The 15,706-nt window shown below is 36.1% G+C and overlaps 1 protein-coding gene across 1 annotated transcript in view; it reads left to right on the top strand.

The window, feature by feature from the left end:
- mcu (mitochondrial calcium uniporter) overlaps positions 1 to 10,727 on the top strand; it is an 88,581-nt gene extending 77,854 nt beyond the window's left edge. The window contains exons 3-9 of the mRNA XM_059566786.1: positions 2,008 to 2,071; positions 5,869 to 6,039; positions 6,800 to 6,904; positions 6,977 to 7,137; positions 8,946 to 9,149; positions 9,258 to 9,374; positions 10,453 to 10,727. Of these exons, the coding sequence (XP_059422769.1) occupies positions 2,008 to 2,071; positions 5,869 to 6,039; positions 6,800 to 6,904; positions 6,977 to 7,137; positions 8,946 to 9,149; positions 9,258 to 9,374; positions 10,453 to 10,533 (903 nt within the window). The 3' untranslated portion in view covers positions 10,534 to 10,727. The remainder of the gene's footprint in view (positions 1 to 2,007; positions 2,072 to 5,868; positions 6,040 to 6,799; positions 6,905 to 6,976; positions 7,138 to 8,945; positions 9,150 to 9,257; positions 9,375 to 10,452) is intronic.
- Positions 10,728 to 15,706: the final 4,979 nt, after the last annotated feature.

Raw genomic sequence — 15,706 nt, forward strand, 5'->3', positions numbered from 1 at the left:
AACACCTTAAATGGACCTTCATCAGTTGCAGGGTGTCTGTAGTGTCAGTGGATGCGACTCTTTAATAAGATCAATTCAAATCAGTGTTTTTCCCACATTTAAAGTTTCAGTTTTAATAAATTAACCATTTCGTTCCTTTCCTGCCTTTTGTGAAGTATTAATATTATTAATGAGTCCCACCAAACAATGTCCCTGTTATAAGATACAACACATCCATTCCAAACAGCTTTCAGACTGGGTGTCTGTGTATGTTATTTTATTTTATTTTTTATCACATGATGTAAAGTGCATTTTTAAAATATTGGTTTATAGTAAATAGGCCAGTTAAAAATTTAGTCTAAAAATTTCACTTATTTTCAGACCATAGTGGCAACATTACATAACCTGATAATTGCTTTAGTATTGTATGAATCAAGTATCATTAAAATCTTTACAGAACTTTGTCATTTATTTATCATGGTATTTTTCGATTTTCCAGCAGGAAAACCTTGGCACTTGCCCTTCAAATTTCAGAGATTTTTGAATATTGTCCACAATTCTGTGAGGTCCTTTGCTGATCCCGCTCCCATCTCTCTCCACCCAATACTCTCCTGTCATCTCTCCACTGTCCTCTCAAAATAAAAGGCACACAAATATTTAATAATACATCAAAACTAGGCTAAGTTGTAACTTCTGAAGAGCTGGTAAAACCGGCGGCTGGCCCCTTGTATTTAACACGCAAGCATGTAGGTCATGGTGCTACAGTACAGTGAGTCATTTGCTTACAGTAGGAGTGGAAAGAGAACTTCGCTCACAGATGTAAACAGTCACTTTTAGCTAAAGCAAATTTACTACAGAAACTGTCTACTTGGAAAACCAAGTGCCCATAGTTCATGACTTGTTCTTCACTAGTTCCTTATTTGAACCATCAACTGTTACCATAAATGACACAATGCGAGTAAATCAGCTGTGTGTGTAAATGCTGTGGAGTATTTTGGAGTGCTGTCAGGTTAGTGGGGCAGTGTGTGTGGGAGGAGAGTCAGTGTGTAGATGCGTGATGTGTGGGTGGAAAGCATTGAGAGCTCTATTTCAGGAAGACATGGAGCTGCCTGTGAAACACTGACAGAAGAGTCTGGATCAGACCTGTTCACCTCAACACTGAAATGACCACACTGCAAATCTCTGGACATTCTACACCCAAATACACTTCTGCTGCTGTTGATAACTCTGCAAACTCTCTCTCTCTCTCTCTCTCTTTCTCTGTGTGTGTGTGTGTGTGTGTGTGTGTGTGTGTGTGTGCTCATAATGTGGTGAAAGGAAAAGTTTATTTATTTATTAATTCCCATGATCTGAATATAGAATCTCCATTCAGTTTGGACACAACCCCCTCTCTCTCTGCTCTCTCTTTCTCTGGTGATTGTGCTCTCCAGAGGCGCAGTGGAAAATGTGAAGTATTTTCCCTGGATTTAAAACATGTGGTTCCCTTCTGGCTGCCTCTCAATTCAGAAACAACACCCAACTGACGAGACATGGGTTTTACTATCTGCATGTTTTTTCAATGTTCTTATGCCTTAAGGTGCAATCACCTTACCAAACTTTTTCATTGTTGATAGTGTAGGGCAGACACCGCTCACACAGAAGTCATTTTCAAACCTAGCACCTTCCTGTTGCGCTGAATTTGCATGACCAGTTTGAACAACTTACGCCCCACTTATTCACGTTCATGCCATTATAAATGTATGAATCAGTGCTTTCTGTCTTTCTGTATATACACATATTGTGAAGACAAAACCTTCCCATTTATCCCCTAAAGGATTGTTCTAGATCACATACAGAAACTATTCACAATGAAAAAAGCCCATCTGTGATCTCAGTGCCATCATATCTCACGCTCTGCAGTCAGACAAGCCTGTACAAATGGGGAATGTCTACAACCATTTAAACAGACTCAGTCATGCAAGAAGTAAATGTGTTTTGTGTAGCTGTAATGCTTAATAAGATTCAACGTTCTCTCTCTTTTCGTTGTAGAGCTGGAAGTGCTCCCCCTCATGGCAGGGTCAAAGACTACTGTGTTCACCTGCTGCTACAGAAGGTGAGCGTTCAAATGCATGCTCAAATTCGTGCAAATTCATTTAAACACATGCAAAAACTTGTAAGTATTTGCATCATTGATATGGCTTACAAAGCAGGGCTCAATACATCAATACCTTCCTCAGAAGCATGTTTTTGATCCTTTTTTCTCCAAAGACATGTCAGAATTTTTTATCAAAGCATTCAAAGCCTTGAACCATCCATACAGTATGCACAACAAACATTTGGTTAGAGGTAAATATTAGAAAATCTGGATGAAAAGACAAAGTGACAAAAATATAAGAATTTGTACTTAACATCCTTAGTGTATCATACTTAACTGAGTCTGGATTTTCTGCTTTAATACTACAATATCCCTAATTAACTAACATTAGGTAGATAGTTTGCTAACCATAAAAGCTATAAAGGCTAAAGCAATTTCCAGTGGATCATGCTTCAGGAATGTATTTACATTTACGTTAATCTAAAGTGACATGCATTGCATTTAAAGTACACATTTAGTCATTCCTTGCTTTTGCTGGGAATTGAACCCATGACCTTGGCATTGCTAATGTCATGCTCTAAAGTTTGAGCTAGAGGATGGATATTTCATATATTATATTACATATAGTTGAGTGAGAAATTCACTAAACACAAGTTTAACACAAGTATTAAGAAAATAAATAATTTAACTGGTAGTCTTGGAAAGTTTGAATGTTATCACTATAAATGTATCTTCTTACTGAGATTTTAAATGGCATGTTTACTTCTGGGATAACTTTCTGTTGCTTAGAAGATGACAAAAGAATATTATATGTAGCTGTGCAGGTGTTCCACTGTCCACATTATTAACAGAGATGAGCCTTTGCTGTGTTTTATACACCTGTATCTGCAAACGTTTGCTAAATTAGTTGTATCATTATGGAATGGAGGAATTTTGAGTCACTATGTGCACCCAAATAATATCATTGAATTAAACCACTGGAATGAAGCAATTTGCTTAAATTAATCAGACTTTCAGTATTAAAGTCTAAAGTTATTAAAGTAAAAAAAAAAAAAAATCCCCCCCCCCCCCAAAAAAAAAAGGTTTTGAGAATTACATAAATATTGGAAATTGGAAAAGTCGCTGCTTAAGTTATTATAATAGCAATTTGCATATACTCCAGAATGTTATGAAGATTGATCAGATGAATTGCATAGTCCTTCTTTGCCATGAAAATTAACTTAATCCCAAAAAAACCTTTCCACTGCATTTCATTGCTGTCATTAAAGGACCTGCTGAGATCATTTCAGTAATCGTCTTAACTCAGGTGAGAATGTTGACGAGCACAAGGCTGGAGATCATTATGTCAGGCTGATTAGGTTAGAATGGCAGACTTGACATGTTAAAAGGAGGGTTATGCTTGAAATCATTGTTCTTCCATTGTTAACCATGGTGACCCGCAAAGAAACGCGTGCAGCCATCATTGCGTTGCACAAAAATGGCTTCACAGGCAAGGATATTGTGGCTACTAAGATTGCACCTAAATCAACAATTTATAGGATCATCAAGAACTTCATGGAAAGAGGTTCAATTCTTGTAAAGAAGGCTTCAGGGCGTCCAAGAAAGTCCAGCAAGTGCCAGGATCGTCTCCTAAAGAGGATTCAGCTGTGGGATCGGAGTGCCACCAGTGCAGAGCTTGCTCAGGAATGGCAGCAGGCAGGTGTGAGCGCATCTGCACGCACAGTGAGGCGAAGACTTTTGGAAGATGGCCTGGTGTCAAGAAGGGCAGCAAAGAAGCCACTTCTCTCCAAAAAAAACATCAGGGACAGATTGATCTTCTGCAGAAAGTATAGTGAATGGACTGCTGAGGACTGGGGTAAAGTCATATTCTCAGATGAAGCCCCTTTCCGACTGTTTGGGGCATCTGGAAAAAGGCTTGTCTGGAGAAGAAAAGGTGAGCGCTACCATCAGTCCTGTGTCATGCCAACAGTAAAGCATCCTGACACCATTCATGTGTGGGGTTGCTTCTCATCCAAGGGAGTGGGCTCACTCACAATTCTGCCCAAAAACACAGCCATGAATAAAGAATGGTACCGAAACACCCTCCAACAGCAACTTCTTCCAACAATCCAACAACAGTTTGGTGAAGAACAATGCATTTTCCAGCACGATGGAGCACCGTGCCATATGGCAAAAGTGATAACTAAGTGGCTCGGGGACCAGAATGTTGAAATTTTGGGTCCATGGCCTGGAAACTTAATCCCATTGAGAACTTGTGGTCAATCCTCAAGAGGCGGGTGGACAAACAAAAACCCACTAATTCTGACAAACTCCAAGAAGTGATTATGAAAGAATGGGTTGCTATCAGTCAGGATTTGGCCCAGAAGTTGATTGAGAGAATGCCCAGTCGAATTGCAGAGGTCCTGAAAAAGAAGGGCCAACACTGCAAATACTGACTCTTTGCATAAATGTCATATAATTGTCGATAAAAGCCTTTGAAACGTATGAAGTGCTTGTAATTATATTTCAGTACATCACAGAAACAACTGAAACAAAGATCTAAAAGCAGTTTAGCAGCAAACTTTTTGAAAATTAATATTTATGTAATTCTCAAAACTTTTGGCCACGACTGTAATTCTCTGAAACACGCCTTGAATGAAATTATTGAATCCCAAATTATGTTTTCTGGATTCCTTTAATGGTTTAATTAAATTTTAATGATACAAAAAGATGTTTAATTAAGTGATTTCATTATTCTTTAACGGTTTAATAATTTATGAAAAATGTAACAAAAATAGGACTCTAATAGGATTTTTTTTCAATGTATTGTCCCCCCCACCTTCTGAGTTTCTTCTTTTTTTTCCAGTTCATCTCATAATGTATTACATGTAATACAATGAAATTTAAATAATCCCTTTCCATTTTTGAGGTTTACAGTTTAAATTAAAACATGGATGACAAACAGTGTGATATTGAGACGTTCCTTAAGAAATAGTATTTCAATAAACTGTATTAATATTATTGTTATCACTCATTTGAGAAGTGAGTTGTACTGATGTACAATAATAATATATATTTGTGTCACCATTTCTTTAACCAAACTATTTTTGCAGCTTGTAGAGGAGACATTTTGAGTGTCAATATTTTTATCAAATGAAATAGTGAAATATTGTTGAAGTGACTGTCTGATTCTCTCTGTATTTTCTGCATAGCAAAACTCTAAGGGTATACAGCATTTATTTGAATTAATTGCTTTGAAGTTTATACGTTATGTATTTAAATTTCAATAATGGCTCTTGATGGCGTGGTTCAGATTGCTTTGGATATTGTTACAGGTATCCTCTTTCAGCTCTAAAGTCACTGGACATGTGGGTAAATTCACATCCACAAGGTGCATCACCCTGATGACTTTATCATCCAGACATCAGACCTCACTGCAGAGCATGATGGTCCCCCTCAGACTCATTAAACATAACGACTGCAGTAATGAGGCAGTTTATAAATGGGACGGTGCAAGCCCTCTTGGCGTATGCAGTGTACGAAGAGTTCTAGATCAGAGCTGTACCATCTTCAAGCACCACTGACACTAAACTGTGATGTACAGTGACGTCCACTGACTCCACGGTGGCCGGTCTGTTGCTTGCTCAAGAGAGATTTCATAACTCAGACTGGACAGTTCTAATGCTGCAGTAGTTTGATGAATTCTCCCATCATTCAACAGGGCCCCGTATATTGTCATTACAATACTGCCCCCTGCTGGCAATCTACCCATCCACTGTCCACATACAGAGGTAATTTGGTTACTATACATCTAATGTCCATTTCTGTGTCTGCAGACGTTACAGTGGTGTATCAGAACGGCTTGCCGGTGATCTCCGTACGTCTGCCGTCCCGACGAGAACGCTGCCAGTTCACCCTCAAACCATTGAGCGACACGGTGGGTGTTCTCCTTCAGCAGCTGCAGGCGGAGGACAGGGGCATCGATCGAGTCGCCATCTACTCCACAGGTAGAGCACAACACAACATCTCTGAAATCGCAAGCCAAATCTAGAAAAACAGTTGAATTTTGGTTGAACCCTTTGCTGAAGCTTCCCCAGATATCTATGGTGCTTACATGACAGTTGTGATCAAATAAATCGCCCACGCCATTCTTAAATCTTCTCTCCATGAATGAATGAAAGTGGAAGGAGATTCCTACAAAAAAAGCACCACGAAATGTTAGTCCATATTACTCGTGCAGTAATGATTTCTGTTCCATATGACCCCAACGGTAGTATACAAATAACACAATGATAACAGTTTTTATTTTTTGGTGAACTATCCCTTTAAGAATAGTCAGTGTAGTATTGTACGTTTTAACACAGTCATTGTTCTCAGCTCTGGGGCAAATTTAAATTCAAATGTAAGTATTTCTTTGTAGTTTAATCCACAAATCGCAGATGAACGTGTGGCTTTCTCTGACATGTTTAATTGATTGTACATCTTCTAATCTAATTGAGGAGCAAGAATCATTTGTACTTTGTGCAAACTGCATATCTGCTCTGTTTCAAGCTCCATTATTCCCGTGTGAGAGACACTTAAGCTTTCTCTCGCCGGTCTTTACCTTTCTCTTTCACCTCAGATTGGAAAATGCCTTTTTTCCTGATGAGCATACTAATGCAAAGCAGGAAACCTTTGTGATTAAGCATTGAGATTGGCTCTTGTATTACATCACCTTTTCAGTGAGAGGATTGCGTTCCTGTAATTTCCCTCCTTCTCTCTCTATAGATGGAGCAAGAATAGCGTCCTCGACAGGAATGGACATTTTACTTATGGACAGCTTTAAGCTAGCCATTAATGACACAACATACCTGGTGCAGCCGCCCAGGAGAGGTGAGTGTGCCCAATTGCATTGTGGGTCATTATGTGCTAGACTTTGCAATATTCTGTTGGCATCCTTTGCAGATATGCTACCACACGAGGAAGCCGATCGACTGAACGATGTCAAGCTCTTGGTGCAGCAGCTCTACACCACCCTGCGCATAGAGGAGCATCAGCTCACCAAAGAGAGAGAGCTGATTGGACGACTGGAGGACCTTAACTCTCAGCTCCAGCCCTTGGAGAAGGTGAGCTGTTTGGGTTAATGTCACCAAAACACAAAACACCAGACCAATTTATTCTCCTCAAACTGGGAGTTTTTAAACCATTTGAACCTATTTTGCACCAAATTACCATAGACACACATGGACATGTCTGGTGGAAATTGTTTTTACTTCAGAGATTATATGTGTGTGTATATATGTATATATGTATGTATGAATGTATGTATATATGTATATGTATATGTGTGTGTGTATGTATATATATATATATATATATATATATATATATATATATATATATGTGTGTGTGTGTGTGTGTGTGTGTGTGTGTGTGTATTAAAAGATAATTGTTAGATTTCAGAGTTTACAATAAGAATGTGACAATTATAAGAAAGCCACATTGTGAATAAATTTCACATTGCAAAAAAAATAAGGTTGCTATTTTAAGAAATAGTCACAGTTGCAGGATATAGAGTATGTGTTGCAATTAAAATGGCAAAATGTGATATAAAGTCATAAATGAGATATTTGGTCAATTACCTTTTAAATTTTTTGTACTCTGTGGTGTCAGCAGTCCATTGTTGTTCAGCAATGCTACAGAGTTCTACAGAGAAATTGTCGGCATTTTAAGTGAGTTTGATTCCTGCACTGATAAATAATCTTGTTCACAATATGGTGTATTACGAACTGTTGGAGTTTGTGTACATGATTTTTGCCCTGCATTATGTAAATTTACAGTATATAAAGTATCAACTAACAAATAATTTGTGATGAGGTTCTCAAAGGCTATGGCCAATAGCAGTTCACTAATAATCTTAGGAGGAACTGAAACTGAAGGAACTGAAAACCTCACTGACTTTCGAACGGACTTGCCACTGTTTGTTTGTTCCACAAGAACAGCAAAATAAAAAGGCTTATTAACTCTTAAAAGGGAGAAAGTTGTGTGTCTTTAGTCTTCTGGTGCATTTTGATTTTAATTTGACACATTTTCGATTAACATTTGCTTAATTTTACTGAATCTTGCACATAATACTTGTCTAAACACAAATGTTTATCATTTATGAACAAATGTTTGTGTGTATAAATGATTTTGCTGTCCAAAGATTAATTGACGATTAATCCCAATCAAAATTAACATTTGTTTACATATGTATGTGTGTGTACTGTGTACAGTATTATGTATATATAAATAGACACACATGCATGTATCTATGTAAGAAAAATGTCATGTTTATATATTAAATATATTTATATAGAATATAAATTATATGAATATAAAATGTACACATCTAAATAATACATGAGAATATTTTAAAAATAATATTGTATGTGTGTGTATTTATATATACATAATATACAAAGTACACACATATATTATGTAAACAAAAACATTTATTTTGGATGTGATTAATCATGATTGTTTGACAGCACTAATAACTAAATACATTATATATATATATATATATATATATACACATACTGTATAAACATTTGTGGAAAAAATGGGTCATATACTGTATGTATTTTTTTATATATATATATCACATTAAGAAAAATGAATTAATACTATGACAAATGTATCGCCCATTTTTAGTTCATGTTAGTTAATGCATTCATTAAAGGGACCTCATTGTAAAATGTTACCCATTAAACGTTTAAATGTTTCAATTATTTTTTAAATGTTAACATGTAGGCAGACGTAAGTAATTCTTGTGAATGATTTGTCATTTTAACTTTCAAAACATAGCAAAATACAGCCACTGCACAGTAGTGTGCTGGTACAATTATATTTTTTAATGTTTGCGATATCTTTTGAAATCTCCTTTTCTCAGGTTAAAGAAGAGCTGAGTAAGAAAGCAGAGCGCAGGACTACATGGGTGCTGTGGGGTGGGATGGCATACATGGCCACACAGTTTGGCATTCTGGCACGGCTGACCTGGTGGGAATACTCATGGGATATCATGGAGCCCGTCACGTATTTTATCACCTATGGTACAGCAATGGCTATGTATGCTTACTTCGTCCTGACGCGTCAGGTGAGCAGCTCCAGCTCTTTATCCCCACACTTTGCCCTAGAAGATCAGAGGAATTCCAGAAGGTCCCTGAGATCCGGCTGACCTCTCTGCTGTTGTTCTCTCCCACAGGAATATATTTACCAAGATGCCAGGGATAGGCAGTACCTGCTGTTCTTTCATAAGGGAGCGAAGAGAACATGCTTTGACATTGAGAAGTACAACAAACTGAAGGATGCGATTGCTGAAGTAAGCTAGTTCACACACAAACAACACAAAAGTCACTCCTTTCATTCTCTCAAAGGAAAAGAAAACTGTTGTTAGACTGTATACTCAGTAGACATGTGGTGTTCATTATTATGGTTTAGTGCAGTGAAGAGTATGTATGATTTTGTTAGCTTGGACACACAGTGAATACAGCAGTGTCTTGGACAGCAGTGAATATATTTGACTAAATACTGTTTTGTAGGTGCAGACAAAACATAACAAAAAAAAACAACAACAACCTTATGCATGACCCAGGGTACATGATTAGATGTATTAATGTTGATTCATGTTTACTTGTAGTTTACAGGGTAATTTTATTTTTAATAATTAAGCACAAACTATCAGTCAAAATTTTAGTTTTTTTTTTTACGTTTTGATGAAAAATACAGCGAAGACAGTAATTATAATTATAAAATATTATAACAATATAAAATAACTTTTTGCATTTTGATTTATTCTAAAATGTAATTTATTTTCTTGTGATGCAAAGTAAATCCAAAATAAAACAAAAACAAGGTTAATTAGAGAAAAAGTAAAAAAAAAAAAAAACTAATATGCCAGTAAAGACAATACTAAATATTTATATTTCTAATCAAAATTGTTCTTTTGACCTATAATATTTATCAAAGAATCTTGATTTTTTTTCTCAGAACATTATAAAGCAATAAAAACTTAAGCTTAAACTTGGATAATAATAAGAAACATTATTAATAATTGAGCACCAATAATAATTGATGATACTTGAGAACCTCATCAGCATATTTCTGTAGGATTGTAAGTGGGATAATCCATGACTTGCAAACAATTATAATGCAATACAGGCAAAGAACTGTCTGATTCTGCTTTCTACATAGTTTTTTTGCCACCAGTCTTTAAAAGAACGCTAAAGAACCCTTTAATAAAAGTATTTTTTAGTGCTTTTTGCAGCTTTTTTTATTTTGAAGTCTGATTTGCTGTATGGAAAACAACAACATGAACATTCTCTCCAACATCTCCATTTTTGGGGTAGTCTGTTCCTTTAACCAAATTAATTTGTCCTTATTTTCTTTCTGTGCCTCAGGCGGAGTTGGATCTAAAGCGTCTTCGAGACCCACTGCAGTTGCACCTCCCTGTCCAGCAAATCAGTGCCAGCAAGGACTGATGAGAACCTGAAGCCCTTTCAGAATCTTTCTCTTACTTTATTCTCTTCTGCCTCTTTGTGTTTTCTTTTTTATCTTTTTGTTTTATCTCTATGACCTCAATGAAAAACCATATCCACAGCAAGCTTTAATTGGACAGTCTATGCAGAGGAGAAGAGATGGAATTAAACAAAACGACAAAACTACATCCCTGAACGGATACAGGAAGTTGAGACATTGGGATTGAACCAGTACATCGCTATGAAACAATGACCCCACGTCTTGCATGGGAAACGGACTTTGAAATCTAAAAACCATCTGCCCTTGGGTTGAACAGTTTTTTCCACATTGGAGTACTGCTGATATCCCTAACTCTGACACTTTGCAGAAGAGATTTCGGGATGTGTTGCTCTTTTCCTTCTCGGAAAAGATCCGTTTACCATCAAGCCAGTCCTCTTGTGGCTGAAACGCCTGTATGTAACAGCCTAAGTGAAACCCTTTTGATTTCCTTCTCGCTTCCTCCTGGACCTATTAAGAGCTGAAGACAGATCTAACAGCTAAAATATCACTGTGTGTTCTATTATTCCAAAAAGAAAAAGAATCAAAGAATTTTGGCACTTTTTATTTTAAAAGCCATATTATGTTTATTATGATGATGGGGAAAAAAGATAAATGAGTAGAAACTTTTCTATAACCATGCCAATAGACCCATTTCTGCCACTAAATAAAAAAATTAAGCAAAGTAATTGCGACTTTTTATCTATATAATTGTGTTTTTTTTTTTCTCAGAATTGCGAGTTGATATCTTGTGTGATATAAACTCGCAATTTCTAAGAAAAAAAAACGTAATTGCAACGTTTGTGACTATATCTCACAATTCAGACTTTATAACTTGCAATTGGGAGTTTATCTCACGCGATTCTGACTTTATTTCTAGCAATTGCGAGTTTATATCTCACAATTCTGACTTTATAACTTGCAATTGGGAGTTTATCTCACGCGATTCTGACTTTATAACACACAATTGGGAGTTTATATCTTGCAATTCTTTATAACTTGCAATTTTTACTATGTAACTTGCAATTACGAGTTTATATTGCGAAATTCTGACTTGCAATTACAAGATATGAATTTGCAGTTCTGAGGAGAAAAAAAAGTCCGAATTGTGAGATAAGTTGCAATTACCTTGTTTTATTTTTTATTCAGTGGTGGAAACGGGCTTCCATGCATTACATATCTGCAGATGCTCTGATATTTTACTTTCTGAGATCCCCATCATCAAACGAAGCTCGATCGAGTCCATCCCTGAGCCTCTGATTTTTTTTTCTTTAGAAATATGATACAGTCCATCGGTTTACATGTTGATGAGAAACGCATATACACACGGTTGCTTGGCAGATGGATCCTCTTTATTAAAGGTCCTCTCTATAAATCTTCTTTCGAACATCATCAAATGACATTTTCCCACAGTGCCTCACAGCATCTGCTGCAGCGTGCTTGTTACAAAAAACCTGTTTATCAGACGCGATCCAAGAAAATTACCCGTCGAACGGTCTTAAGGCAGGTCACTGTGTAAAATGTGATTTCTTTTTCTGGAAAAAGGTTCCGGACGTGATCAATTTCCCATCATTCATGTGGCGTTTTTAGCTGCATATATCTGCCTCGTATGCCAAGTCTTCTGGAACATGCAGAGAACGTGTAATATATTAGATCTAGAATTAGCGTGTGTTTTGCACACTTCGTGGCATGCTATAGAGAAAGAGTGTCGCATCCTTTGTCTATATGTGCTATCTTTAGCCGACAGGCCTTAGCAATGATTCTAGCTGGGTTGAGCTTGATCGTCGACAGCGTTTTCATCAGTTTTGCCATGCATTTTCAGTCCAGTTATTTATTATTGGAGATTATGCTATTAGTTCTATTAATCATTTGGCTTTTTTTTCCACAAAGATGAGGCTATTTAAATCTAAGTGATGTGAAACTGATTTGACTCTTGTTGCTTTCTAACAAAAAGATCATATCAAGACAAGTCTTGAAATTGGTTTTTGGGCCATTATCGTTACCCATAATCCTGTTGTCTATTGTGGGTTTGCCCTACACACTCAAACCTCCCTGGAGAGATAGTTGTTCTGTAGCAGTAGTCTACTCATTATCCCCGACTGTCCATGTTTGTGCCATTAAGCAGTTTTAAAGCCATATTCATGTTGTGTTTGTGTCTTTATAAGGTTCACATAGTTTCATATCCCCTTAGCAGCAGCTTGTGTCTATTCTTACCCTGTGTTTAACTATAACAGGAAGAGATTCCAGCCTACAGCTCTAATAGAAGAAACATTAAAGAAAGAGTTGTTTCCGTGAAACTCAAAAGGAGAGATTTAGTTGAATGTTCTTGCAGCTCATTTCTATACAATATTCATACTGACCACAGCCGTCAGTCTTTTCAGAATTCTTCATTAGTTAATATGACTCTATATGCCAAGTCTTCCGAAGCCATCCAAAAATGTTGAGGAACAGATTGACATTTGTCTAAAATGGCGATTGTGTTGGTTTCACTTTTCAGAGTTGTGAAATTGGAACGATTTTTAGCAGTTGTTGGCTGAAACCAATAATTACATTTTTTGTCAAAGTTTATTTACCCTCAAGTCATAATACATTCATCTCTTTGAAATTCAATATATACAGTATATAGTTAAAATGCATTAACATTTCTGTTAATCCATTCAAAGTTCATCCATCTAAAACTTTGACGTATCGAGTGACATAAAAAGTTGATATGAATCAAGTGGTTTAATTAAAGTTTTTTTAAAGAGACATGGACACTTATGATGAAAAGATTTAATTTAGTATTTTATCAATACTCATCAAATACGCTAAATGGAAGCTCCAAATTATTTGCTTAAAGACAAACATTCTTGTGTGACACAAGAACAAACCAAATTGGTCAAATTATTGTAAAGTGTTACCAATTAATTGTGTTCATCATATAAAGTAATTGTGTCTCTTTAAAAAACTTGGATTAAATCATGTGATTCCTGTGGATCAATGTTTTTATTGGGTGGACTTTCAAAAGATGGACAAAAAAAGATGAGAGAATGTAACAATTTTTGTTGTTGTTGTTTTGAAGAGTCTTATACTATAGGTTTAGAATGGCTTAAGGGTGAGTAAACAATTCAAAGATATTGTATGACTTGGAATATAGCCTCTAAGGTTTTAGAAAAAAGAACTGTGAAAATCCTTCAAACTTTCTCTGTTTTGTGTTTATTGGGAATAAACAACAGCATAGAGTCATGATTGATATTTCGGTAAATAATGACAATCATTTGGGGATCATAATCCATCATTTGGACTTTGAATGTCTGGCTAAAAGTGTAAGTGTTGTGATGGATTCTATTTAACAATGACTATTTGTTGTTGGTGAGGAGTTCAGGTCACTGCGAGTCACTCGGTGTGCTTGAATGAGTTACCTTGTGATTTAACACAGCCTGATAACTGCATTATGCCTGAGCCAGCTGCTTTCAGAGGAGATGCTTCTCTCTTTTATCCGAGTTTGTTTGAAAAGGGTTTATCGGACCTATTATAAAATGAAATTCAAACTGTGGTTCCATCACTCTAGACGTAGCTGATTGGTACAAGACGCATACATATATACTATTGGTCCGGAAAACAACATTGAGGCATAGTGCTGAACCTAAGCATTAATCACCCTAAAGGAAATGAGCGACTGGTTATACAAATGTTTATCATCCTAAACCTAAACCTTAAAATCTTTTTGATCTATAAAGCATCAATAAAGAATGTTGACCGGAGGCGGAATCAAGGTCACAGTGCACATTTGTGACAATATGCAGTTGGTGTGAGCATCTCGTCTCAGACTTCATGAATTTCCTGTTCATGCATAACTTTCATTCATAGCGATCAGAATCAGCCGATGAATCATAAACATAAAATCATCCATTCTTCCTCACTCATGTGATCAAATGAATCCTTTATAAACACACTCCAAAGTTATTTCAGGGCAAAAAGTCAGCCATCTCACCTTTCAAGATGCCCGGTACACTTGACATCCCTTGACCTACTGAACATCTATAAGAGGTCTTGGGTCTGGTCATTATCTGATAAGTTGAACTTCTTTTTTTTTGAGTTTATTTGTAGGGTTTTCTGTTTGTTTCAGCGTTTTTAAAATAATAATATATCAAATATATGGAATCTATTCTAAAGCGGGTGTTGCATGAATGTATGTTTACAAGGGAAAATTATATATAAATGAATAAAAAAAGCAAAGTTTATAATGATTGCTCATTGCAGATTAACAGACTCCATGGTTTTTTTTTTCACCAATCCCTCACCTTTCATGATCCAGCAGCAAGCGCGCTCTCGGCAGCTGCAAGGCTCTAACTGGTCAAGGATCTCCTCCACATTATGTCTTGTTTTATCCTGTCTTTGCTCTCTCAATCTCAATGCTGCTGCTCGATCGCTGCAGTGCTGCCTTTATTCTGATTTGAGAACAGAGAATACGGAAGACCTGATCTTCTCAAACACCCCTCGCTCCATCCATTTTTTGGTCTTTCTTTAGCTCCTTATTATACTGCCACACTGATTATCCTGTAGTTATGTGTATTATTTTAAAGTTTTCTTCATGTGCACTTAAAATGAAAATTATATTTTGGGGAAAAAAGGTAATGGGTCATGCTGAATTGAAAACATTTTTCATATTCTTTATTTGTTCATTTTGTCGTTGGCATTGGATGCTGTAATGTTAGGAGAATTCAAAAATGACAATGTAAAATCCTGTATCATTTATGAAATGTGTATAAAAGAGAAATGTAATTCAATTATCAATAAACACTTATCCAGTTTTGGAACCGGTAGTGATTTTATTTATTTATTGTAAGTTCTAATTATTTATAATGCAACATTTTCCAACAACAGTGTTTTGACCAGTTATAAGACATAAAATACAAATACAAAAAGTAGGCCTATTGAATAAAATGGTATCATTTATGTGGCCAATGTGTATTACAGCGAGAGAGAGAAAGAGAGAGAGACATTTATTCCATAATAAGATTTTCCTCCCATTTTATGTTTTTACTCTCCAATTAAAGACTAGATTTCTGTAAGTTTTAAAAATAAAAGATCAAAAGGAATAACCTTTTCAAATTTATTTGTTTATATTTACCATGGGTACCATTAATTCTGACTACT

This window comes from Carassius carassius, chromosome 14 (genome assembly GCF_963082965.1).
Source record: "Carassius carassius chromosome 14, fCarCar2.1, whole genome shotgun sequence".
NCBI lineage: Eukaryota > Metazoa > Chordata > Actinopteri > Cypriniformes > Cyprinidae > Carassius > Carassius carassius.